The sequence below is a fragment of the Arachis stenosperma genome, chromosome 3 (assembly GCF_014773155.1).
Source record: "Arachis stenosperma cultivar V10309 chromosome 3, arast.V10309.gnm1.PFL2, whole genome shotgun sequence".
In the NCBI taxonomy this organism is placed as follows: domain Eukaryota; kingdom Viridiplantae; phylum Streptophyta; class Magnoliopsida; order Fabales; family Fabaceae; genus Arachis; species Arachis stenosperma.
The window spans coordinates 96183740-96210293 of NC_080379.1; the positions used below are offsets into that span (position 1 = coordinate 96183740).

Here is a 26554-nt window from a genome sequence, read left to right on the forward strand (position 1 = left end):
ATAAGTGCATGCATACATTAAACAATGGAAATATAGAATCAAGCAAGACAAAGATCACAATTTTAGAGAGAACAACACACACCAAAAAAAAATATATTGGTTGGTGTTCCGAGGGTTACCTAAAACTGGAGGTCGATCTCGGACGAGATCTTCTGTACTGGTCGGTGCTAACGTGTCCGGCTGGTGGAAGACGGCCGGAGCTGTCGTGTCCGACTTGTTGGACTGGCTACACTGCTGATCCCTTGTCACCGAAGGGTGGGGGGTACCTACAAGGGACTCCGATGCTTAAGTTAGCAAGGGTATTAAACAGGTATTGAGTAGAATCAGAGTATGAGTTATACCTGGGTGCTCCAATGTATTTATAATGGTGTGGAGTGACCTTTTTAGATAAGATAAGTTAGTTATCTTATCTTATCTTATCTTCTAGGTGAGGTCAGCTTATCTTTTATGGGAACCGCCCTTCCCTCTGTAGGCTTGGGCTGCCTTAGGATTTGGGGCATGTTCCTCTATTTGGGCCCTTCTTTGGGCTTTTCTGATGACTTGGCCGAGCTCTTTGGAAAGAGGTCGGATTGTCCTGACCTGAAGAGGTTGGTCGCTTTGCCTGTCGAGCATCCCGGGTTGGACAGCTCGACCCAGGGTATGAACAGTGCCCCTGCTTGAGCTCGGTCTTCTTTTTTGAGGTCGAGTCCTTGACTTCGGTCCTTCTTTGGTGATGCCAAACTCAAGCATCTTGTCGATTCCTTTGTAGTAGTTTTTGAATGTAGAACGTTTCCTCTAAAAGTGCGCGCTTTTATATCGGTGCTTTTTGGGAACGTGCGAGGGTTTAATGCTTTCATTAATTTTAGCATTAATTGCCCCGTTTCCCTTTGGCTCTTTACTTTGATTTTGAAAACCCAGAAACGGTTTCTCCCCTTTGCCCTTTTCGTAACTTCTTTTCTCTGCTCCCTTTGCTTTCTGTTTTTTGTTTGCGCTTTTACTTTCTCGTGTTGCGGCGTCGCTTGGCGTTTTTTCTGGAGCTTCTGTTTTCGCCTGGAGTTTTACAGTTTCGCGTTTCTCCCTGCGACATTGCTCTTGTTCGTGTTCTTTCTTTTGCTTGTGAGAGGGCATTTCCAGATTTCATCTTTCAATTTCAATTTCTTTGAAGCTTGCCACTCTTTCAGGTTGGTACTAGCTTTCTTGCTTCTTTTGTAGCTTCGTCTTCAGCTTTTAGGTGAAGCTTTGATTTTGCATGTTTGAAAGTTTGAATCTTTTTGTGGTCTTGTATTTGCTTGTCACTATAACATGTTTTTCCTGTCTTTCTTTTATGCGTTCTCTTGGCATTTTCGTCGAGGCTTTCTAGGATTTTATTGTTGCTTCTTGTTATTTCCTGTCTGATACCGATAGAAAATCTGCATCTGTTCTTCGCTTTGTTTGGAGATTACTTTTTGTCTGATTCTGAAAAAGTTTGCACCTTTGATGATTTCTACTTGGCGTGCTTTGATTTTTGGGAATGCTTTTTGCTTGGTAGACTGTAATGATGCTTGGTTTACTGTTTTGAATTCTTTCTGAGAAATGCTGGGGTGCGAGCTGTAGATCTTGCCTGGAAACCTTGCTTTGTTACTACCTCCAAAGGATGCCCCAGGACTTTTGGTTTGAGTCTTGGGGTTTTCCTTTTCTTGTTTCTTCGCCTGTATCGTATTGACCGAGTTGTTTTCTCCCTTTGTTCGGGATGTTTTTAGTAACCCCATCTTCTTTTTTTACTTGTAGGATTAGTTGGCCTCGTGTCTTCTCGCAATAACATTGTAGAGATGTCTTCCAGAGTTCCCGAGGGGATGTCCGATTGGCTGGACTCCCTTGTTTTGTTGTGTGTTTCTGTTGTGGATGCTGAATTTTGCACAGAGCTGAGGAAGCGCCATAGGATTTGTGGTAACAATGCCCGTGAGGAGGATTACGAGCTTGTTGCTCCTGATTCTGATGAGAGAGTTTGTTTTCCGACTTCCATTGAGAGGGAACGTCCCTTCTTCTATGCCTATGAATACTTCTTCAGCCAGTTGAACGTTACTTTTCCTTTTACTGCTTTCGAGACCGACCTGTTGTGGTCGTGTAATATTGCCCCATCCCAGCTTCACCCAAATTCCTGGGGTTTTATTAAAATTTTTTAACTTTTCTGCCGAGAATTACATGTAACACCCTCCCAGAATCTTTTCCTTTATTTGTTTGTTTCCGCCAAGCCTGGCGGTTCTTCAAAAAAGAAAGCTTCCTGGGTTTTCTTCAGGTCTGCCCAGGGCCACAAAGTTTTTGCTATGTATGATGAGTCCTTTAAGGACTTCAAGAATTACTTCTTTAAGGTTCGTGCTGTCAAGGGGGCCCGCCCCTTTTTTCTTGATAAAAATGATGAGCCTTCTTTCCCTCTAGAGTGGCAGAGGGATGTGAGAGTGTCTCGCTATACCTGAGAGATGCTTGATGATGTTGAGCGTGCCTTTGTTGTTGTTCTTGAGGATCTATGGGGGAAACAACCCCATCTTGATACAAAAAGGTTTTTGAATGACCCGTCCTTGGTTCGGACTGTTTTGGGTACTTGTCTGACTTGTCTCTTATACTTGTTTCTTAATTTTTTCTTCCTCTTATTGAGATTGTAACTCTTTGTTGTGACTGATTCTATATTTGCAGAGATGTCAAAGAACAATGACCCTATGAGGGCCTTTAAAAAGGCGAAGAAGGCAACTGCTGCTCTGAACATCTCGGCCAAGGTGGCCAGAGAGGGATCTTCTCAGGTCCCCGTGAAGCCTCCTGTGCCGAGTTCTCCTGGGCTGAGGAAAGCAATTCCTACTCCTCAGTTTCGTCGGGTCGATCCTCCACAGACTTCTGCCGCTGCTTCTGGTGCTCCTCCTTTAAAAAAGCAAAAAACATCCGAGCCCTTTAACCTGGATGCCCCGAATTTTGATGCTGTCGAGTTTGTTGACCAGCAAATTGCCCCCTATGGTGGGCTCTCTATGGACATGTCTCTTCTTCAGCATCTGGATTTTATCACCAAAAGTAGTGTAAAAATGGCACATATGGGTGCGGCTATTTTTCGAACAGTTCAGGGGATCCTGATTCATGCCACAAAATCCTTCATGGAGGAGGCCAAATCAGAATTTGATCGGATCGAGGGTCTGAAGGATGAGTTGGAGGTGAAGTTGGCGAAGGTAGAGAAGGAACTGGAGGGTGAGAAGGCCAGCTCTATTGCTTTGGCTGCTTCTTTGAAGTTGGCTGAGGACATGGCACTAAAGCACAAGGATAGCTATGTCTCAGCTTATAGGGAATTAATGCATCTCCGGGATGATTTGGAAACTGCTCGGGTTAATTATGCCGAGCTTCACGGTCACCTTGTGGGCAGCGTAACTGCCACCTCCGAGAACCTGATGGAGCAGTTCCGGATTGTTGCTCCTGATGCCGACTTGACTCTCGTCAGCCTGGACAATGTTGTGAGGGATGGTAAGATTGTCCCTGATGACCAGGATGATGATGATGCTGACTCTTCCCCAGTGCCTTCTCTTATAGTGTCGACCTCCTCGGTTCCTCCCGTTACGTCTGATTCGGATTGCCAGATTCTGAACCAGGATGATGGAACTGTAGATGCTGTGCCGATTCAGACTTGCCCTCCTTCTCCCCGTACTGATACTGCCGGGAAGGCTCCAGATCTTGGTTGACCTCCTTTTTTAAGTATTTGTGTAAATAGCCCGATTTGTGGGCTTTGAACTCTTTTTTGTAAATGATGTTTTGTTGACTGTTGATACTCCAGTTGCTATTTTTAGCAACTTTATTTTGAAAAACAAAATGGTTTCTCTGGCTCTTGGGGTTGGCTTCAAGCGACCTGTTGAGTCTTTATTTTATGGTAACTGCGATATGGTTGCTTGCAGCTTTCTTTATCATTTACCTGGAATTTTTAAAGTTGTTTTTTATCCATCCTCTTTTGATCGCTTTTGTGGCGAGCTCAAGGTCTATCGGGTCGAGTTATCTCCCCTCTGTTGGTTGATCTTCTCAATTGATCTTTTCGAGCAACCCCTTGGGATTACTTTTTATAACTTTTTGTAGTTTTAGTCCGACTTCTTCATGTTGGTCCCCGTTTCATTACTAGGTGATCCTTTTTCTTAGATCTTGTTCAGATCTCTTTTGAGGTTTTACCTTTTGTAACTTTATCTTTTTCGGGCCGACTTCGTCATGCCGGACTCTGTCGAGTTATTTGATAATCCTCTTTTTTGGACCTTGTTCAGGTCTCTTTCAGGGATTATCTTGTTTTATAGGAGACCGACTTCGTTAGGTCGATCTCTTCTAAGTTGCTTTTGTAATCCTCTTTCTTGGACCTTTGTTAGGTCTCTTTCAGGGATTACTTTTACAACTTGTCTTGTAGGAGACCGACTTCGTTAGGTCGATCTCTTCTAAGTTATTTTTGCAATCCTCTTTCTTGGACCTTTGTTAGGTCTCTTTCAGGGATTACTTTTACAACTTGTCTTGTAGGAGATCGACTTCGTTAGGTCGATCTCTTCTAAGTTGTTTTTGTAATCCTCTTTCTTGGACCTTTGTTAGGTCTCTTTCAGGGATTACTTTTACAACTTGTCTTGTAGGAGACCGACTTTGTTAGGTCGATCTCTTCTATGTTATAGCAATTCCTCTTTAATAGGGTTGGCCAGACCTCTTTCCAGGGATTTGCTGATAACTTGGGTTGACTTGGTCCGACTTTTTAGCGTCAGCCAGTCTTTTTAAGTTATTATATAGCAATCCATAAGACCTCGTCAGGTTCTTTTTGGGATCACTTTCGATAACTTCTTGCATTATTCTGTGTTCATCTTTGCCGATTTGTAGATGGTGGTTTCTGTCCTGGTTTAATCGACCTTTAGGTGAATCGCGTTTTCACCTTTGTCGGTTGATCATTCCTATCGAGATCGTATAGTGAATCTGTTCTTCACTTTCTGTTCGATCCGTTGCTTTATAATCGGACGATGAATGCTTCACATTAATGCGTCTTGGGAATTTGTAGAATATCTGAAATTTATTTAAAGTGCAAATATATACAGGCGGGAGTTTTTCATACCCTTAAGTCAGATTAAATCTCAATCTTGATGCCTCATTAAAAATCCTTTTCAGGAAAAAGAGTGCGTCTTGTGATGAGACCTTTTATCTTTCCTAACTATAATACCTTCTTAGGTTACAGGCGTGCCATGATCTGGGGATTTCTCGTCCCTCGAGTTCCGACAGTCTGTAGTAGCCCTTCCCAAGTACTTTTGTGACTCGGTAGGGTCCTTTCTAGTTCGCTGCTATCTTTCCTTCTCCGGGTCGAGTTGTTCTAATATCATTTCGGATTAAGATGAGATCATTCTCAGCAAAACCTCTTAGCACTACCTTTTGATTATACCTGGAAGCCATTCGCCACTTTAGTGCTTCTTCTCTGATCCGAGCTCTTTCATGGATTTCCAGAAGTAGGTCGAACTCTTCTCTTTGAAGTTGAGAGTTGGTTTGTTCATTGTAGTGGACTACTCGGGGAGACCCTTCCTCTACTTCTATTGGAATCATTGCCTCCACTCCGTATGCTAATCAAAATGGTGATTCGTTCGTAGTAGAATAGGGGGTTATTCGATACGCCCATAGAACTTGTGGAAGTTCCTCGGCCCAAGCTCCCTTTGCTTCTTGCAGTCTCTGTTTCAGCCTGGCCAATATGACTTTGTTGGCCGCTTCGGCTTGTCCATTGGCTTAGGGATGTTCGACGGAGGTGAATTGGTGTTTTATATTTAAGTCGGCCACTAGTTTTCTGAAGCCTGCATCTGTGAATTGGGTGCCATTATCTGTGGTGATGGAGTATGGGACCCCAAACCTTGTAATGATGTTCCTATATAGGAATTTCTGACTTCTTTGAGCAGTGGCGTTGGCTAGGAGTTCTGCCTCGATCCATTTTGTGAAATAGTCTACCCCCACTATGAGGAACTTGACTTGTCCCGATCCTTGGGGAAAGGGTCCGAGAAGATCGAGTTCCCACTTCGCAAATGGCCAGGGTCAGGTTACGCTGATGAGCTTTTCTGGCGAGGCGATGTGAAAGTTGGCATGCTTCTGGCATGGTGGACATGTCTTTAGAAATTCGGTAGCTTCCTTTCGTAAAGTTGGCCAATAGAATTCCGCTGGGAGTACCTTTTTGGTGAGAGCTTGCGCTCCGAGATGATTGCCACAAATGCCGCTGTGTACTTCCTCCAAGACTTCCTTTGTATTGGAGGTCGGTACGCATTTTAACAATGGTGCTGAGATCCCTCTTTTGTATAGGGTGTTGTTTATGATATTGTAGTACTGTGCCTCCCTTTTTAACCTCTTTGCCTCCTTTTCATCTGTAGGGAGCGCTTCTGTTTTGAAGTAGTTAATTACGTGGGTCATCCATCCTTGATCCCGACCTGTTATGGCTAGGACTTTTTCTTCTTCCGATATTGATGGCTTCTGTAGTATTTCCTAGATGAGACTTCTATTGTTGCCCCCTGGTTTGGTGCTAGCTAGTTTTGAGAGTGCATCAGCTCGGGCGTTTTGCTCGCGGGGTATGTGGCAGATCCTATATTCCCCGAGTTGTCCGAGCTGTACTTTGGTTTTATCCAAATATTTTTTCATAGTAGGATCTTTGGCTTGGTAGCTCCCTATTATTTGTGAAGTAACGACTTGTGAGTCGCTATAGATGTTGAGTTTCTGAGCTCCAACTTCTCTAGCCAGCTTCAAGCCAGCTAATAACGCTTCGTATTCCACCTGGTTGTTTGAGGCCGGGAATCCAAATTTGAGGAAAAGCTCGAGTTGGGTTCCTTGGTTGCTTTCGATTATCACACCTGCACCACTTCTGGCTTTATTCGAGGATCCGTCCACATATATATTCCACTCTATGGGGATCTCTAGGGCGTCTGTGAATTCTGCAATGAAGTCGGCTAGGTATTGTGATTTGATGGCTGTCCGCGCTTCGTATTGGAGGTCGAACTCGGACAACTCATTTGCCCATTGTAGGATTCTTCCTGCTAGATCTGTTTTCTGTAATATCCCTTTTATGGGCTGGTTGGTCTGAACCTTAATGGTATGCGCTTGGAAGTATGGGCGAAGTCGTCGGGATGTGAGTGTGAGAGCTTAGGCAAACTTCTCTATTTTCTGGTAGTTCAGCTCTGACCCCTGCAGTGCTTTACTAATGAAGTAGACGGGTTGTTGCCCACCCTCGTCTTCTTTAATTAGTGCTGAGGCTATTGCTCGACTTCCTACTGCGAGGTACAATATGAGTGGTTCCCCTTCTCGTGGTCGAGATAGGAGAGGTGGCCGTCCCAAGAATTCTTTGAAGTCTTGGAAGGCTTGTTCACATTCCGTTGTCCACTCAAAGTTCTTTCCCTTCCTTAAAGTATCGTAGAAAGGGAGGGATCTTATCGCTCACCCTGCTAGGAATCTGGATAAGGCTGCCAATCTCCCATTGAGTTGTTGTACCTCTTTGACGCAGGTTGGGCTCTTCATGTTGAGTATGGCCTGGCATTTATCTGGATTTGCCTCGATTCCTCTTTGTGTGAGCATAAAGCCCAAGAACTTACCGGCTTCCACTGCGAAGGTGCATTTAGCCGGGTTAAGTCCATGCCATGCTTCCGTATGGTGTCGAATACTTGAACCAAGTCGGATAGTAATATTTCTTCACTTTGTGTCTTTATCAACATGTCATCCACGTAGACCTCCATGATTTTTCCGATGTGATCTGAGAAGACCTTATTCATTAGCCTCTGATAAGTAGCTCCCGCATTCTTAAGGCCGAAAGGCATTATGATGTAACAATAATTTGCTTTGGGTGTTAGAAACGAGGTTTTTTCTTGATCCGGTGGATACATTGGGATCTAGTTGTACCGCGAGTATGTGTCCATAAACAAGAGATACTTATATCCCGATGAGGCATCAACTAGAGCGTCTATGCTTGGTAGTGGATAAGGGTCTTTTGGGCAGGCTTTGTTGAGGTCGGTGTAGTCGGTGCACATTCGCCACTTCCCATTTGACTTTCTCACCAAGATGACGTTTGCTAGCCATAGTGGTAACCTAACTTCTCTTATGAACCCTGCCTCTAGTAGTGCTTGCACCTGTTCTGCTACAGCCTGAGACCGTTCTGGCCCAAGTTTTCTTCGTCTTTGTTGTACTAGCCGGGATCCCAGATAGACTGCCAACTTGTGGCTCATCAGTTCGGGATCTATGCTTGGCATGTCGGTAGATTTCCATGTGAAGAGATCAACATTATCTCGTAGGAACTGTATGAGTGATTTCTTTGCGTCTCCTTTCAGGATCGTGCCAATATTAGTTGTTTTATCCGAGGTGTCTCTGATCTAAACTTTCTCTACTTCACCTTCGGGCTGTGGACGGAGTTCTTCTCGTCTCTGAACTCCGCCAAATTCGATTGTGTGGAACTCTCCTCCTTTTCCTCTGAGGTTTAGACTTTCGTTATAACAGCGACGTGCCATCTTTTGATCTGCTTTTATTGTAGCTATCCCTTCTGCAGTTGGGAATTTCATACATAGATGTGAAGTTGAAAATATTGCGCCGAGTTGATTTAACGTCGTCCGACCTATTAAGGCGTTGTAGGCTGAGCTTACGTCAACCACGATGTAGTCTATCTTAAGTGTTCTGGACTGGTTCCCCTTTCCAAAGGTTGTATGTAGCGATACGTATCCCAGTGGTTGTACTGGGGTATCCCCAAGTCCGATCAGGCTGTTCGGATATGCTCTTAGCTCTTTTTCTTCTAGGCCGAGCTTGTCGAAGGCAGTTTTGAATAAGATGTCGGCGGAGCTTCCTTGGTCAATTAATGTATGGTGGAGGTTGGCGTTTGCCAGCACGATAGTGATGACCATGGGGTCGTCGTGTCCCGAGATGATTCCAGATGCGTCTTCTTTGGTAAATGTGATTGCTGGGATGTCAGGCGCCTCCTTCTTTCCTTCGACCTAGTATACTTCTTTGAGGTGTCACTTGCGAGATGATTTGGAGATTCATCCTTCCACAAATCCGCCGTGTATCACGTGGACGTGTCTCTCTGGCGTGCGAGGTGATCGTTCAGACCGTCCGATATCTTCATCCCTTTTTCTTTTTCTTGGTTCTTCGTCCCGGTTGGCCAAAAACCGATCTAGTTTTCCTTCTCTTACTAATTTTTCTATGACATTTTTCAAGTCGAAGCATTCGTTGGTGGAATATCCTCGAACTCGATGATACTCACAGTATTCGTTCCGATTCCCTCATCCTCTTTTGCATTTGAGTGGCCGAGCTGGGGGTATTTTTTTCATATGACAGACTTCTTTGTAAACATCTACCAAGGATACCCTGAGAGGGGTGTAGTTATGATATTTTTTTTATTTTCCCCCTGGAGCAATCTTCCTTTTTCTTGGATTCTTTATCTTTATCTCGGTAGGCAGAACCGAACCTCGAGGCTTCCCCAAGTCGAGAATTCTCTTCCATGTTGATGTATTTCTGCGCCTGTTCTTGTACTTCATCCAGGGATGCAGGGTACTTCTTTGATATAGATTGGCTAAACGGTCCTTCTCGTAGGCCATTTATGAGGCCCATAATGGCAGCTTCTGTTGGTAGACTTTGTATGTCCATGCATGTTTTGTTGAATCTTTCCATGTAGTTACGAAGACTCTCCCGATCTCCTTGCTTGATTCCTAGTAGGCTGGGTGCGTGCTTAGCCTTATCTTTTTGTATGGAAAATCTGGCCAGGAACTTTTTGGCCAGGTCGTCGAAGCTTGAGATGGACTATGGAGGTAGGCTGTCGAACCATCTAATGGCTGTCATGGTAAGAGTTTTGGAAAGGCCTTGCAGCGAACTGCATCTGAGGCATCAGTGAGGTACATTCTACTTCTGAAATTGCTGAGATGATGGTTGGAGTCTGAAGTGCCGTCATACAGAGTCATATTCGGAAGTTTGATGTCCTTTGGGATTTTGGTCTTCATAATTTCCCTGGTGAATGGATCTTGATCCTTGCAAGAGCTATCCTCTGGAGTGGATTGAGTAGCTTTAGTTTTGAGATCGGCTTCGAGTTTTAGAAGTTTATCTTCTAATTCTCGACGTCGCCTTATCTCCCGATGCAGATCTTCTTCTTTTTCGCGTTGATGTTGGGCTTCTTTCTCAAGTTGCTTTAATCGATCTTGAAGCGCCTCTATCACTCCTAGATTTGATGAATTTTTGTCCCCGTTGGGCTCCAGAGTATCTTTGAGTGTAACATCCGCGTTCTTGTGCGGCGTTCTATCTTCCAAACCTGAATCGTGGTCATTGTCATGGTCGTCTGCCATGGTGATGGGATGACTTCCAGGCTCCCCGGCAACGGTGCCAATGTTTCGAGGGTTACCTGAAATTGGAGGTCGATCTCGGACGAGATCTTCTGTACTGGTCGGTGCTAACGTGTCCGGCTGGTGGAAGACGGCCGGAGCTGTCGTGTCCGACTTGTTGGACTGGCTGCACTGCTGATCCCTTGTCACCGAAGGGTGGGGGGTACCTGCAAGGGACTCCGATGCTTAAGTTAGCAAAGATATTAAACAGGTATTGAGTAGAATCAGAGTATGAGTTATACCTGGGTGCTCTAGTGTATTTATAATGGTGTGGAGTGACCTTTTTAGATAAGATAAGTTAGTTATCTTATCTTATCTTATCTTCTAGGTGAGGTCAGCTTATCTTTTATTGGAACCGCCCTTCCCTCTGTAGGCTTGGGCTGCCTTAGGATTTGGGGCGTGTTCCTCTATTTGGGCCCTTCTTTGGGCTTTTCTGATGACTTGGCCGAGCTCTTTGGAAAGAGGTCGGGTTGTCCTGACCTGAAGAGGTTGGTCGCTTTGTCTGTCGAACATCCCGGGTCGGACAGCTCGACCCAGGGTATGAATAGTTGGTAAAATGCAACCAATCAAGTAGGCTCAAAATCTCACCGGTTTTATGTGTTCGAGCTCTAAAACCATGTTCCAAAAGAAAATTTCTTCAAACAAGTTTTTCAAAATGTTTAATTCAAATTAGTGAAATGCTATAAAAATTTTCTTGAAAAAGAAAATATTACTTCAACCAAGTGGTAAAATATGCACAAAATCAAAAAACATGCAAATGTAACAACTAATTTAACAAAGAAAATTAAAATTGGTGTTAAAATATGAAGTAACTAACCAATGGAAGTAGATATCAACCTCCCCACACTTAAAGATTGCACCGTCCTCGGTGCATGCTGAGATGTGCAAGTGGACGAGCTGCTACAACTGATGCTTTTCTCTAAAGATTGTGCAAATGGACTTGTTTGTTACCCCATATAGAAGCTTCTCCTTTCCCTTCCTCGGTGGCCATCCTGAAAGAAGATATAAAGAAGAAAAGTAACCCAGAAACAAAGATAGAAAACAAATAAATATGGGTGTTAATGCCAAATAATAAGGGTCTCAATTACATGGTAGCTACAACATGCAAGTGTGAAAATAGTAGAAGCACATGGTAAATCAAGAGTGCAAAAATTTGCAACAATGAGGGAAGAGTGTGGGCAATGAAAGACAGTGTAAATGCATAGTAATGCAAATGGAATGCAAGTATCATAAAAGATTAGCATTGACTTATGAATAATAATACCCAATTAGAATAAAAGATGATGCTTTTGGGTCGGTTGTCCATATAGGTCCATATCAGGGCTTTTAAAGTTCCTTGTAACTTTTGCCCTCATTATGTCCTCACTGAACAGGTCTTTTCCCTCCAAGGGAGAATCTTCTTGGTCGCTACGAGAGCTCCTACCTCGGAGATTAGATTCTAATCTCAGGAGCTTTTCTTCGAGCTCTTTTCGTCGCTCAATCTCTCTCCTCAAGTTTCTCTCTACTTCTCGCTGTCGCTTCAGTTCTTGATCTAGTTGTTCCAGCCGTCCTTGGTGGCGGTGGAACAATTCCATGAGATCAGCTGCATGGGATTTTTCCTCTTTTCTTGGTTTGTGGACTTCAGAGGAGATTCCCTTTTGGTCCTTTACCCTTGAGGGGGCCTTCCCTATGCTGATTAGTCGTCCCTTGGTGAGTGACTATGGCCCTGTCATTGTTACCACCATCTTGATTCTCTTGCTCGAAATCGGATGCTGTGTTTCCATCCTTGTTTAAGTCATCCGCCATCATGGGTTGGTTTCCCAGGTCCCCAGCAATGGTGCCAATGTTACTTAGGTAACCTGAGATAGGTGGATTGGGCTTGAAAGATTGGCCCAAGCGTCTAAAGGAGGTGGTCTCCTATTGGTATGTGTCTGGAAGCCGTCGTCCGATGCATGTGTGAAAGAATGGGGGGTGGTACCTTCAAAGATACTCCCGATGCCTAAGTCAACAAGGGGTTAAGCAGGTTTAGAGAGTATTGGAACTTAAAGATACTTGAGGGGGTGTCAGTGTATTTATAGTGGAGATCCAATAATCGCCATTGGAGTAGTTCCACCTTTCAAGGTGGATAACCGTCCCTTTATCTTAGGGTAGTAGTGATATGGCTCCTGGAAGTTGGTTGAGAGATTTTAGGGGCAGTTACTTATTTGAATAAGTGCTATCTGCCAACTATCCTTCGAGCCCAACTTCTTTGGGGTGGAGTTTGTGTTGAATCCGACCTCTTCTAACAAGGTCGGTGGGCGGCGAAGGCCAATATTTGGATTGAGCTTTTTGGTGTATTTTGACTTGGGCCATAGTGTTGGGTCAGGGTATGAACATGAATTAAAAAAATTGATAATCAAATAAATTGAAAATCGAATTGAAAAAAAATAGTTTGCAATTTTTTTATTCAATTTGATTTTTTATTCTAATACTAAAAATCTTAATCGAATCAAACTGGACCAATTTTTTACAAAAACCCTATATATAAAAGACCCTCTCCAAATGACTTAACCCACCCATGGCAACCAGAAATCCTAACTACTTCTAGCCCTCTCTCGAATCTCCAATCCTTTAAGCTCTTACCGCCTTTCAGCGCCAAAAACTCCTCCCACAGCGCCAAATCTCACTGTGCCAAAACTTCTCCCTCTTCTTCGCTATCGATGCTGCTGGACAGAATCATCAAGGCGCAGCGGCGCGACCCTTTCCTCTCCCTCCCCATTTCTCATAGCGCTTCTCTCTCCACGTCGTCCTCCACGGCTCCGCACACCATCTCTTCCAGCAGCATGTAGTCTCTTCCACTTATTAGCAGCCGCTGTTGTCCTCCCCGCACAGCAACAGCACGTACCAAAGCCGTCATTCGTCGTCCTCCGCGAGTTCGCAGCCACTGTTGTCATTTGCGCTGCAATCAGCACAATAACATTCCTCTACATCTAGAATCGGGATTCCTCTCAGATAAATTATTTGTTCTAATAATTGGTTTTTTATTCCTCTGATTAGTTGTTTTTAGTTTTATTCTAATAATTGGTTTTATTTTTATTTTGCTATATGATTTTTTGTTTTGGATTTTTAATTCTATTGGTTTTAGTTTGTTCTTACATCTTTGGTAATTTGTGTTTCCCTACCTTAAAAATTTGTGATTCGGTTAATAATTTCTGTTTCATAATTTATTCTGTGTTTTTGTTTTAATTATTTAATTTTATAGTGTTCTCTGTTTTAATTAGCTAATTTGAATTTGTAGTTTGGTGTTCTAATTTATGTTGATATGTCTAAAATAAGCACAATAATTATGTGTTTATTGGATATGCCATATTATATAGACCATTAAATTTTATTAGATAAAAATCAAAGGCTAATATAAAATAAGAATATTGATAAACTCTAATAAATATAGAATACATAATAAATATTTTAAATGACAATATTTTAAATAGTAATAGATTTTTTTATTATTAAATAATTAAATATAAAACATATAAATACAAAAAATATGAGTATTTTTTATTCATTAAAATTATTATGCAAAATTTTTTTATAATATTAAAAAATTATATTAAAATAATATTTTAAACCATAACATAAAATATAAAATAATTAAAATTTTATTTTATATTACTTGACAAATAATTAAGTTATTATATTCAAAATTTATTAACTAACTACTTTTGTTAAAAATATTATTTTATAACATAATTTTTTATCAAAATATTTTAAAAATATAATTTATTTAAATTATTATATATAATAAATGAAAATATTAACTTTTTTATTTTTTTAATTTAAAAAAAATAAAATTCTAAATACATGCGTATCACATTATATATTTTCTTATATTAATAAGACCTAAACTAATCAAACTTAGGTAATTAAATACTAATAAGTTAGGTGAACTTAACTGGGGTGCACGTTGAGGCCACACCATAAGTTGCTACTACACATGCTTTCATCCTCTTCTCTCTTTGCTTTTTTTGGATGCGGTGAACACAGATCGGATCGGATCAAATTCAATATCCACATTTTTTAAGTTTGAATTTGATCTTATCCGATCTGCAGATTGGATCAGATATCAAATATATCTGTGAGATACAAAAATATTTTTAAAAGCATATTTTTATTAAAAAATATCAATAAAATTTATTTTTTCTATTCTTTTAAATATTTTTACTCTTAAAATAATATTAGATATATCTTTTTTAAATAATAAATTAAAATAATACAACATATATGATAATTATTAGTTAAAATAAAAAATAAAAAAATATTTTTTTTATTTTTGCGGATCGGATATGCGAATACGTACACAAATCTGCAATCCAATCCTATTAGTATGCGAATCGGATCGGATCGGATCCAATAACCTTGTGGATCGGACCTATATTCGTAATTTTTGAATCAGATTTAGATAAATACCACGGATATGTGGATCGATTCCATGAATACCAATGAATGATGCTAAAAGTTAGAGACTCCTTTGGATATGTTCAACACTTCAATTTTAACTTGGGTTTTAGATTTGGACACAAATTGTCTCTTTTTTTTTAATAAAAAAACAATAAAAAATTATTTTTATTGGGTGAACAGGAAAAAAAAAAACTAAATTTGATAAACTATTTTATTTGAAAAAAAAATCATTTATTTTTTTATTTTATGTTGATTTAGGTTGCATTTGGATAGATTTTTTTTCCGTACTTTTATCTAGCTTATCTTTTTTAAATATTTTTAATTGTATAAGTGTGATTAGTTTAAATCTTACTAATATAAATAAATATATAATGTAAAGGTATGTATTTAAAATTATGTTATTTATTCTAATTTTATAAAATAATTTAGAAATAAAAAAATTAATATTTTTATGTATTATATATAATATTTTAAATAAATTATATTTTAAAAATCTTTTGATAAAAAATTATTTTATATAATAATACGGTTAACAAAAATAATTAGTTAATAAATTTTGAATATAATAATTTAATTATTTATCAAGTAATATAAATTAAAATTTTAATTATTTTATATTTTTATTTTATAGTTTAAAATATTATTTTAATATAATTTTTTAATATTATAAAAATTTTTGTATAATAATTAATCTTAATGAATAAAGAATATTCATATTTTTTGTATTTATATATTTTATATTTAATTATTTAAAAATAAAAAATTTTGTTGCTATTTAAAGTATTGTGTATAAAAGTATTATCATTTAAAACATTTATTATGTATTAAGATATTTTGTATTTATTAGAGTCCATTAAGACTCTTCTTTTATATTAGAGAAAAGCTTAGTATACAAGCGATTAGGGCTTGTAATTATTACAAGTTCATTAACGCCTAATCCACTAAAACGCGCTGCAACTTCTACGTCACTTACACGCGCTATACAAAGATCTCGCGTTTGTATAACTACCAAATTTAAAAGATTTGTTTTCTTCTTTGTTTTCTTTCTTTTCAAATTTCATCGTTCTTCTTCTCGCGCGTCTTCCCCTGATTTTTCGATCGTTCTTTTCCTCTCCTTTCTCATTGGTTTGTTCTTCGTCATTGACGTTAGTTTTTCTCTCTGTAACTCCAGCTTCGTTTTGACATGGTGTATTTATAGTTTTTGACATGGTGTATTCTGCAACCTCTCTATTGTTGATGACCAGTTTATTCCGAAGGTTGGAATGACCTTTACCACCCTTGAAGATGCTGAAAAATTTTACAGGAACTATACCAAGGTTGCAGGTTTTTCTACAAGAATTCGGAGCACAAATAGAAAGGAAAACGAGATTAAGAATCAATTGATTACATGTAGCAGAGAGGGAAAATGAAACTCTCATAGCAAAGACTCATTTGATAGGAATTGGAATGATTTTCTGCTAAACTTTGGTCTTGTGGACAACAAGTGGCTTTCAGGTAGTGTTGGGTTAAAATCTGCAGCAGAGGTGTAAATTTAATTTTTTATCGGGTGTATTTATAGTCTGTGTTTGGGTGTATTATGCAGATCTCTATGCAGACCGTCATATATGGGTTCCAATCTATCTGGATCACCACTTCATATTATAGTACCTGTAAATCAAACATTTTGAATACACTAGAGAGAGTTTAATTAATTTTGGACTTGTGGACAACAAGTAGCTTTCAGGTAGTGTTGGGCTAAAATCTGCAGCAGAGGTGTAAATTTAATTTTTTATCGGGTGTATTTATAGTCTGTGTTTGGGTGTATTATGCAGATCTCTATGCAGACCGTCATATATGGGTTCCAATCTATCTGGATCACCACTTCATATTATAGTACCTGTAAATCAGAAATTTTGAATACACTAGAGAGAGTTTAATTAATTTTGGTCTTGTGGACAACAAGTGACTTTCAGGTAGTGTTGGGTTAAAATCTGCAGCAGAGGTGTAAATTTAATTTTTTATCGGGTGTATTTATAGTCTGTGTTTGGGTGTATTATGCAGATCTCTATGTAGACCGTCATATATGGGTTCCAATCTATCTGGATCACCACTTCATATTATAGTACCTGTAAATCAGACATTTTGAATACACTAGAGAGAGTTTAATTAATTTTGATCTTGTGGACAACAAGTGGCTTTCAAGTAGTGTTGGATTAAAATCTGCAGCAGAGGTGTAAATTTAATTTTTTATCGGGTGTATTTATAGTCTGTGTTTGGGTGTATTATGCAGATCTCTATGCAGACCGTCATATATGGGTTCCAATCTATCTGGATCACCACTTCATATTATAGTACCTGTAAATCAGAAATTTTGAATACACTAGAGAGAGTTTAATTAATTTTGGACTTGTGGACAACAAGTGGCTTTCAGGTAGTGTTGGGCTAAAATCTGCAGTAGAGGTGTAAATTTAATTTTTTATCGGGTGTATTTATAGTCTGTGTTTGGGTGTATTATGCAGATCTCTATGCAGACCGTCATATATGGGTTCCAATCTATCTGGATCACCACTTCATATTATAGTACCTGTAAATCAGAAATTTTGAATACACTAGAGAGAGTTTAATTAATTTTGGTCTTGTGGACAACAAGTGGCTTTCAGGTAGTGTTGGGTTAAAATCTGCAGCAGAGGTGTAAATTTAATTTTTTATCGGGTGTATTTATAGTCTGTGTTTGGGTGTATTATGCAGATCTCTATGCAGACCGTCATATATGGGTTCCAATCTATCTGGATCACCACTTCATATTATAGTACCTGTAAATCAGAAATTTTGAATACACTAGAGAGAGTTTAATTAATTTTGGTCTTGTGGACAACAAGTGGCTTTCAGGTAGTGTTGGGTTAAAATCTGCAGCAGAGGTGTAAATTTAATTTTTTATCGGGTGTATTTATAGTCTGTGTTTGGGTGTATTATGCAGATCTCTATGCAGACCGTCATATATGGGTTCCAATCTATCTGGATCACCACTTCATATTATAGTACCTGTAAATCAGACATTTTGAATACACCAGAGAGAGTTTAATTAATTTTGATCTTGTGGACAACAAGTGGCTTTCAGGTAGTGTTGGGTTAAAATCTGCAGCAGAGGTGTAAATTTAATTTTTTATCGGGTGTATTTATAGTCTGTGTTTGGGTGTATTATGCAGATCTCTATGCAGACCGTCATATATGGGTTCCAATCTATCTGGATCACCACTTCATATTATAGTACCTGTAAATCAGACATTTTGAATACACTAGAGAGAGTTTAATTAATTTTGGACTTGTGAACAACAAGTAGCTTTCAGGTAGTGTTGGGCTAAAATCTGCACCAGAGGTGTAAATTTAATTTTTTATCGGGTGTATTTATAGTCTGTGTTTGGGTGTATTATGCAGACCGTCATATATGGGTTCCAATCTATCTGGATCACCACTTCATATTATAGTACCTGTAAATAAGACATTTTGAATACACCAGAGAGAGTTTAATTATGGAAAAAAATTTACTTATAATTGGATCAAATATATTTACACCATGTGTTCAATTTCTTAGAACAAGAAGATCAATAAAACCTAGAAGAACATAGAAGAACAGTAAAACATAGTTCTTCGATTTCGAAATCAGAAACAGAAATGTGGAAAATGTACAAGATGAGTAAAACAATAACGTACCTTGAATAATATTTTGTTGATGGTTTCTACTATTATTCGCGACGAGTTCAAATGTCTCTTCAGTTTGGAATGTTGCTCGAAACTTGAGGATTTGTGTTATCTTTAAAGGAGAAGAGGAAGAGTGAGCCACAACGAGCGGTTTTTTCGAAACGTAATCGTTCGAGTGACGCGCGTGAAATTGACGCTCCATTTAAAGGGAGGGAGTGCGCGTGGATTAAACCTGAGTTGGGCCAACTTGTAAGGATTGTATGCGTTATTTGCTTGTATGTGTAGCGGGGCCCTTTATATTAACCTTTAATTTTTATCTAATAAAATCTAATAATCTATATAATGTGACATATTCAATAAATACATAATTGTTGTATTCATTACGGCCACGCTTAAAAAGCGTGGCTATATGCTGGTACACCATTGCCACGCTTTAAAAGCGTGGCCAAAGGTTTCTTTACTGCCACGCTTCAAAAGCGTGGCCGTAGAGAGCAACAATAACGTTTTAAAGCGTGGCGAGAGGGGCCCCAACCAATTGACCCAAGCCCGGCTCCCAAACCCGGCTCCCAACCCGGCCCCCAACCCTGTCCCCAACCCTAATCTCTCTTTTCCCTTCGAAACCACTAACCCTAATCTCTCTTTCACCTTCGAAACTACTCGCCTGTATCGGAGCTCCTCCCTTCGCCCTTCGCCCTTCGCCTTCGCCTTCATCACTGATGGAAACCACTTCTTCTTCATCTTGTTAATCTTCGTACCCTTCTTCTCTTTCTTGTTCTTCTTCGAATCATTGTGGATCTCTCTGTTCACCTTCAAGCTCCAGCAAACATGGTCGACGGCAAGCTCCTCCCTCTTCTTCTCCTCCAAGCCCTCTCAGCCGCGCTTCCGCCGCCGTTGGTTGCCGTTAACGTTCGCGTCTTCGTTCAGCCGTCGTCTTCGTTCGCGTTCTTCGCCGTTCAAGTTTGCTCGGCGTTCACCGTTCGCGTTCACTCGCCGTTCACCGTTCGGGTTCGCGTTCGTCTGGAAGCCACGTTGCCCTGCTTCAAACTCTGCGACCAACCCGTGCGCTCCACCTAGCCGTCGAACTGCTCTCTTTTGTCGCCGCCGTGAGTTCCCTAAACCCACCACCAGACAATACACTCACACAACACCAATACTCTGCTTGAAACTCTATAACTTCTTATTTCTATTACAATAAGTAACTATTTGATTTGGCAGTGGTTTGGATTTTTTTCATAGACTGAATTAAAGTATACAATAGTTATGTTCTCTTCTCTATCACATTGATACTAAGCTTTGAATTCTCTTATTTCGTTTCAAGTTTTCTGCACTCAACATGTTTGATGAAATGCTTTAACCATATTTCGGGTTGGTTTTATCATTTCTAGCTTTTAGAAACTTAGTAAGTTGATTGCATGTGAAATTAGAATAATTGGATCTTAGTAATTAGGAAATTTTAGCTGCAAAAATAGCATCTTTGTAGAAAACATATTAGCATGATGATTCCACTTGCATTAGTGTTCTTCTGGTAAATTTTAACTGTTAGTGTGAACTTGTTAATTTGCTAATTGTTCTTGTGTTGTTGTTCTGTTGTTCTTCTGTTATTTTTATTTTATTTTTTTTGTTGTGATTTTCTGTTTTTGAACCTGTTAAGTTGATAATTTGCTAAATTATTGGGCTGCTGTTGTTTTAATTTGCTAAATTGTTAGGTTTGTGTGATTTAATTTGTTGGATTTTCTATTTAGGTCTTGTTCTTGTTTATTTGCTAAATTGTTGTTGTGTATTTATTGTTGTCTTTGAGATTCTTGCTGGATATTGGTGATCATTGATTTATTATATGTTTCATGTTTTCATTGTTTTCTTCTGAAGGAAAAAAAATTCTATTTTCATTATTTTGTTGATTGTTTGTTTTGTTTCAGAAATTAATTTTTTGTGATCAATGCTCAAACTTTAAATGCTGTTCTGTTGGTTTTGCAGTGTTTGTTTTGTTTCAGAAATCAATTTTTTGTTATCAATGCTCAAACTCTGAATGTTGTTCTTTACAAAGAGTTGTTTATCTTGTTTCTTTAAATAGCTATGTAAGTTTAACTTGCAGAAAATGTATTAATAAGCTAGAATGTGAGTCAATTTTTGAGCATTTTTCTATTTTCTGTACTAAATTTTGGACTAGCAACTGTGATTATTTGAACTAATTAATTACCTTTATTCTTGTTCAGCATGGCACTCTCGGGGCACTTGTCCAAGATTCTGTTAAGAGCCACTACTAGACCCTGTTTTACTGTGCATGCACCCGCCCTCCGCCACTGCCGCTACCCCAGCGCTACCACTAGGCCGCCACCGTGTTGCTCCGGCCATTCACCCATCATCATCAATCTTTCCCTTCCCTTCCCCTGTTCCAATTCCCTGCTTCCCAGGTTCCCCTTTCATCTCATTTGATTTTATTTCTCTTAAGTGAATTAATAATGAAGAAACTCAGGTTACACATTATAATGACACTCTTTAACATTTTGTTCTTGTTTTGATTTCAGGGTGAGATATGTGTTGAAAGTTCATAGTGTGTTTGTTCAGGAAGGGAATGTGCTGAATAATTATATTAAAAGATGGATTTAGGCATTCTTTTCTTCCTCTTTCACACCCTGCAGGTTTTGACAGCTACTAAAATTAGATATTGGAGGTTTTGTTCAATTAGATGCTAGGTTTTGACAAGTCCCCATGAGATGTAATGGCAAAAGAGAATTGATAGGCACACAATTTCTTCTTGTTATCATGCTATATAAAAAACATGTCTCAGTTGTGGTGGTTTGGTTTGGTTTTTGTTGTTTTCCATTGCAGGAATGCTATTGATTCCTCTTTATTCAAGCAATGGTTGCATAACTTGCAAAGTGAGATTGGGATTCTAGCTGATGGCACCTTGGCTCTGAGACAAGTTCTAATTCAGGTAATTGCATCATCAGTGTTTAAAAAGTGGATATGATTTCTGATAATTAGGCCTTGTTAATTGGTAATTTAAGTAACTGACTAACCTGTTAGTCTTCTAGTCTTATTCACGTTCTCAAATCAAAATCAACGAAACTAGTTGGACTCTTTTTGGTGTAAACAGGGTGTAGACATGTTTGGAAAGCGCATTGGGTTTCTCAAATTTAAAGCTGACATATATAAGCCAGTCTATGTTTCCATATTCTTGTGTTAATTTTAGCAAGGGGCTATGAACTAATAGACATTTTACCTGTTATGCTCTATATATATTATTCAAAAATAGCTTCTTGTGCTTCAATATCCAAAAATTGGATTCCTCATCATGGCAAGCAATGTATTAATAGTATTTGATTCATAGGCATACCACATTCTGAGCTATGTGGTATCTAAAATGCACAACTATTAGGATCTTTTGCTTCTTACCTTATGTTCTCAGGCATCCATCATTGCTCTTTTGCTTGTAATTTCTGTGCACTTGCACCTGATGCTGATTTCTTTCTTTATATATAATAAAGTAAACCGTGATTAGGTTCCAGGTATTGTATTTGCAAGAGGACCTGCTGTGACTATGTTGATACTTCTGGAATCAGATGGTGAAACTTATGCTGTCCTTACTGAACAGGTTCTTAGATGTTGGATCCTTGCAGAGAGAATTATGTTTTTTTTCAAACATTTTAACTAGAGTTCCATATTATGCTTATTATTTTTTATTTATCAGGCAAGGGTTCCTACTGGAAGAATTATTTTGGAATTGCCTGCTGGAATGACAGCACCTGAGGAATTAGCAAAAGGTCCGTCTAATTGTAAGTTTATTTTATTGGTATTGGTAGTTTGGTACTATCAATTTTTTAAGCAACACTAGTTTTACATGCATGGGGATCAACTCTGCTCAAGGTGTTTCCAGTTTTCTTCTATTTTTAATTTCTCTAGTTTCACTATCCATTGCCATTACCTATTAATTTTTGGTATAGTATCCCTAATAACAATAACAAGACGTTCAGGTCGTTGGAGTTGAATTTAGTTTTGAAACCGAAAAATCCATATCTCATGTATAAATTCTGGTATTTAAATTAAAGATTTTGCTAGCGATTGGCTTTTAAGTAGTTAAGAGTAGAATGTTTTTGCATAGAAAATTAAGCAGTCCATCAAATTTATCAACCTTTAAAAGTTTTTCTACTTGTGGATTTTTAAAAAGTAGTAAAACTCTTCAGAATATTGATAAGACCTATGGATTTAATTGGAAGAGAGGAAAGTGTAACAATGTAACATTGAGTAATATTGAACAAATGAAAATTATGTGGTATTTTCTTTTGATATTTATCTATTTAGTAATATTAATTTATCATATAAGGCGGCATAAGGAAAAAAACAACTTGAATACTTGATAGATATAATCACTATTTTGAAAAGAATGATTTTTGACTTTTCCTTTCTCTAGATAAAGCTTGACTATCAAATGCTAAAATATAATTAAGAAAGGGAAAATGATTGAAAAATGCTTTCTATATTTCAATATACATGTCAAGTTTTTTTTTTTTTATAGTAGAATGTGAACCTGGTTTAATTTGGAATTGTTAATACATGCATAAATTAGATTATTTCTTATAATATTTTTTATATATATCGTTTTTGTTGGTTCAATTTGTTCTTGATATTTTGCTGCAGGCTAGTATTGGAATGGATAACTTGAACGCTTAATGCACAAAGTGGAGCAGTTTTAGGTTGATTTTGATCTTTTACCAAGTATTTAGGTTGATGATCATCTCTATTAGTGTAATTTGATATATTATGAGCAGTTCTAACTTGTATTGTTTCTGTATTTTTCTTCGATTTTTAGTTTTGGAATTTGAACTGAGATTTATTTTGTATTTGAGTAATAGTTTTTTAATGTATAAAACAATTATAGTAAATTATATATCTCACTAATTATTGTTTGATTTGTCTTGTAATAAAAATTGCATACTATATTTGTAGGTTTGATAATAAAAAAGGATTGAAAATTTATAATGTAGCAATGAAGATCAAGTAAGGGAAAGAAATTTTTTTTTTTAATTTAACAAGGCTTTTGCCACGCTTTTAAAGCGTGGCGGTATATTTTGCTATGGTCACGCTTTAAAAACGTGGCTGTATCTCCACCGATCGTAACGCTTTTACAGTGTGGCCAGATCTGTCCTATCGCCACGCTTTTAAAGCGTGGCTGTATTTCCCACCTACAGTCACGCTTTTCCAAGTGGCAGTTTGACAAAAAGCGTGGCAATAGACTGCAAAAAGCGTGGCGATAGAGCAACCGCCACCCTTTGATAGGCCACCTTTTCGAAAGCGTGGCGATAACTCAAAAAGCGTAGCAAAAAGTTATTGCCACCCTTTTTCAGCTTTTCGCCACGCTTTAAAAGCGTGGCAAAAGACGTGTTTTCTTGTAGTGTTAGTATTGTTCAAATTTATGGCTTAATTTTGTTAGGCAAAGTTGGGTATAATTTTACATTATTTTCCTATTTTATGAACGAAGGCTGAAGAATCCTTGAATTTTTTTATATCATGGCAGGTATAAGATGCATATAGAGATATGCAAGTTCTCTTCACTGTATTTTCATGACAATAAAACATTAAATAAGAGCCAATTATCTTACAAATGAGCACCATTTCATTAGACAAGTGTCTTGGACCTCGTGTATATTCCATATCACTGATTTAGAAATAGCTCAAGAAGGTTTTTAGTTTCCAAATATGATTATAACATGTAATTTTTTTAATGAATACAAAAACCGAAAAACTAAACGAAACCAAACCGCAATTTCAATTGGTTTAATTTGGTTTGATTGGTCTCGATCGAACTAAATTAAACCACATCGTTAATATAAAATTAGATCAAATAGTGTTTTACTCAAATTTTATTAATGTTAAAAAAATATGGGTATTTTAATGTCATAATTGTATTATCAATAAAAATTAAGAAGGATTAAAAGTACTAAATAAACAAAAAAAATGTAAGGTATCGAAGACAAAGTAAATTGCAGGAATTAAAACAAATAAGAAATTAAAGAAAAGATGAAAAACGAAACATAAACATAAGAGTAAACACTCAACCTGATTCCTGTCCATATTAAATTAGGACAACGTGATATCTCACCAAAAAAGTAACCCACACTGGTCCCTATCTATGCATAAAATAACTCATCGCGCCCTTTCCCATGTATCCCGTCTATAGACAGGAACCGGCGTAAGTTACTTTTTTAGTGAAAGATCGCGTTGTCCTAATTTAAAATGGACAGGAATCGGGTTGGGTGTTTACTCAAAAAAAATATTAAAATTAGTAGTGTCAAAAAATATTACAAATTTAATATTATAAAAAAGTTATATAAAGACTAATTGACTAATTTTTAAAATTTTACTACAGTTGATATTTTAGAAATTATTTTTAGTAAGTATAGAAATAAAAGTGGTGTTTTATTTAATATTGTTATTTGACAATGAGATGCGCAATGGATGTTACTAAAGCGTCAAAGATTCGTTCAAGTATGGCACACATATAGTGTTCAACACGTATTCTGTGTTTTAGTTATGACTTATGATCCACTTTATATATTAGATCTGTTCCACCTATAGCAATATCCAAATTTTTTCAATAAAAGGCCAATTTTCAACAAAAATATCCAAATTTTTTTTTATAGAAAAAAATTAAGCCATGATATTCTTTCATTTTTAAATTAATTCTTATTCAATTTATTAAAATTAATATATTAGAAAAAAATCACCTAAATATATTAATTTTTCAATAAATTCAAAACATTAAAAGATTTTAATAATGTAGATATACAACTTATTTTATACAATTATATTACCTTAACACAAAAAATTAATCATCGTATAAAAATAAGTTTAATATTCATAAAAAAATACTTTTTTTGTTATGAAAAAATTAATTTTTTTATTATTGACAAATTTATTATTCTCTTATATCAGATTTTGTTTTTTTTTTTGGAAAGTATAGAACCTAACTTTGGTTCGTGGTTGCTGGCCGGTGAAAAAATAAAAGAAGTTAATAGAAAATTTTGAATATAATTAGTTCATTACTAAGGGTATAATAGATATTTTACCAATTCTTTTTATTAAAATCTTTTCACATAGCCAACGTGAAACATCTTATGACCAAGGTAATATTCACTAATTTTATTATGTATTATCAATTTTTTTACTTTTGTGTCATTCTTTTCCGTCAATCTTCTCTTATCTTTTATATCTTTAACACTTATGTTGCATTATTTGTATTTATTACACAATGTGTCAATATAACAAATGATTCAATATTTTAATACATATTTTTTCTATGTTATATCAATTATGAAGTGCGAACACTTTTACTGATTTACTGTATCGGATGAATATCGAGAAGTATCATATTTAAAATATATTCAACATATAGAAGTGTCATATTTTTAACTAATTATATCTTAATAAAAAATAAAAAATTTGTAATATTTTTTGACACTACTAATTTTAATATTTTTTTTTGAGTAAACACCCAACCCAGTCCACGTCCATTTTAAATTAGGACAACGCGATCCCTCACAAAAAAAGTAACCCACGCCAGTCCCTGTCTATGGACGGGGATACATAAGAGGGGGCGTGATGAGTTATTTTATGCATAGACAGGGACCGGCGTGGGTTACTTTTTTAGTGAGGGATCCCGTTGTCCTAATTTGATATGGACAGGGACCGAGTTGGGTGTTTACTCTAAACATAAAGCAGAGGAACAAATAAAAGTAGAAAAATTTTATTAATAAAAACTACAAAGAAACAAATTACAAGTTTTTGAGTTCAGAGAAATTACTTAAGATTCCTAATTTTACTTTGTGATGCCAAGGGACTGAGAGCCTTTTGGCTTTCTAAGTGTTTTCGAAAAGAATTGAACTCCCTACAATGTGTTTTTAAAGCTCTATTTATAGATTAACTTAATGTCAGCTGACAGTTACCCTTTGTACACCACTTACGAAAAATTATTTGAATTACCCCTTCCACACTTCTTACTTGATGTTAATTTCAAAAATCAAATAAATAATCAAATTGTCAAATGACCTAATTTAGTTAAAATAAATATAAATATTATATATAGAGACATCACCATGTAACTAATTATTTTTTTTTTGTAATTTTCTTATAAAAATTATATTTTGTCTAACATA

General features: G+C 37.3%; 1 protein-coding gene across 5 annotated transcripts; it reads left to right on the plus strand.

The window, feature by feature from the left end:
• Window positions 1-19041: 19041 nt before the first annotated feature.
• LOC130968132 (nudix hydrolase 14, chloroplastic-like) lies at window positions 19042-23267 on the plus strand. 5 transcript variants are annotated; one of them, XR_009081520.1, is made up of 6 exons: window positions 19042-19504; window positions 20615-20812; window positions 20927-21336; window positions 21890-21996; window positions 22093-22177; window positions 23040-23242. XR_009081520.1 is itself a non-coding variant. In XM_057893226.1 (6 exons), exons 2-6 carry the CDS (start codon window positions 20616-20618, stop codon window positions 23042-23044), a joined length of 486 nt encoding a protein of 161 aa, XP_057749209.1. In that variant the 5' UTR covers window positions 19042-19504; window position 20615; the 3' UTR covers window positions 23045-23267. The 5 variants fall into 5 exon arrangements, 2 of the variants coding, with proteins under 2 accessions (XP_057749209.1, XP_057749210.1); XR_009081519.1 differs by having other exon boundaries at window positions 21911-21996; XR_009081518.1 differs by having other exon boundaries at window positions 21911-21996; window positions 22093-22165.
• The last annotated feature ends 3287 nt before the right edge of the window (window positions 23268-26554 follow it).

Bases quoted from the DNA above. Each gene is read 5' to 3' on its own strand.
- LOC130968132 (XM_057893226.1), top strand. From the start codon at position 20,616: ATGGCACTCTCGGGGCACTTGTCCAAGATTCTGTTAAGAGCCACTACT. The intron at 20,813-21,230 runs GTTCCCCTTTCA...TTTCCATTGCAG, and splicing joins TCCAATTCCCTGCTTCCCAG to GAATGCTATTGATTCCTCTT. The intron at 21,337-21,903 runs GTAATTGCATCA...AACCGTGATTAG, and splicing joins TGAGACAAGTTCTAATTCAG to GTTCCAGGTATTGTATTTGC.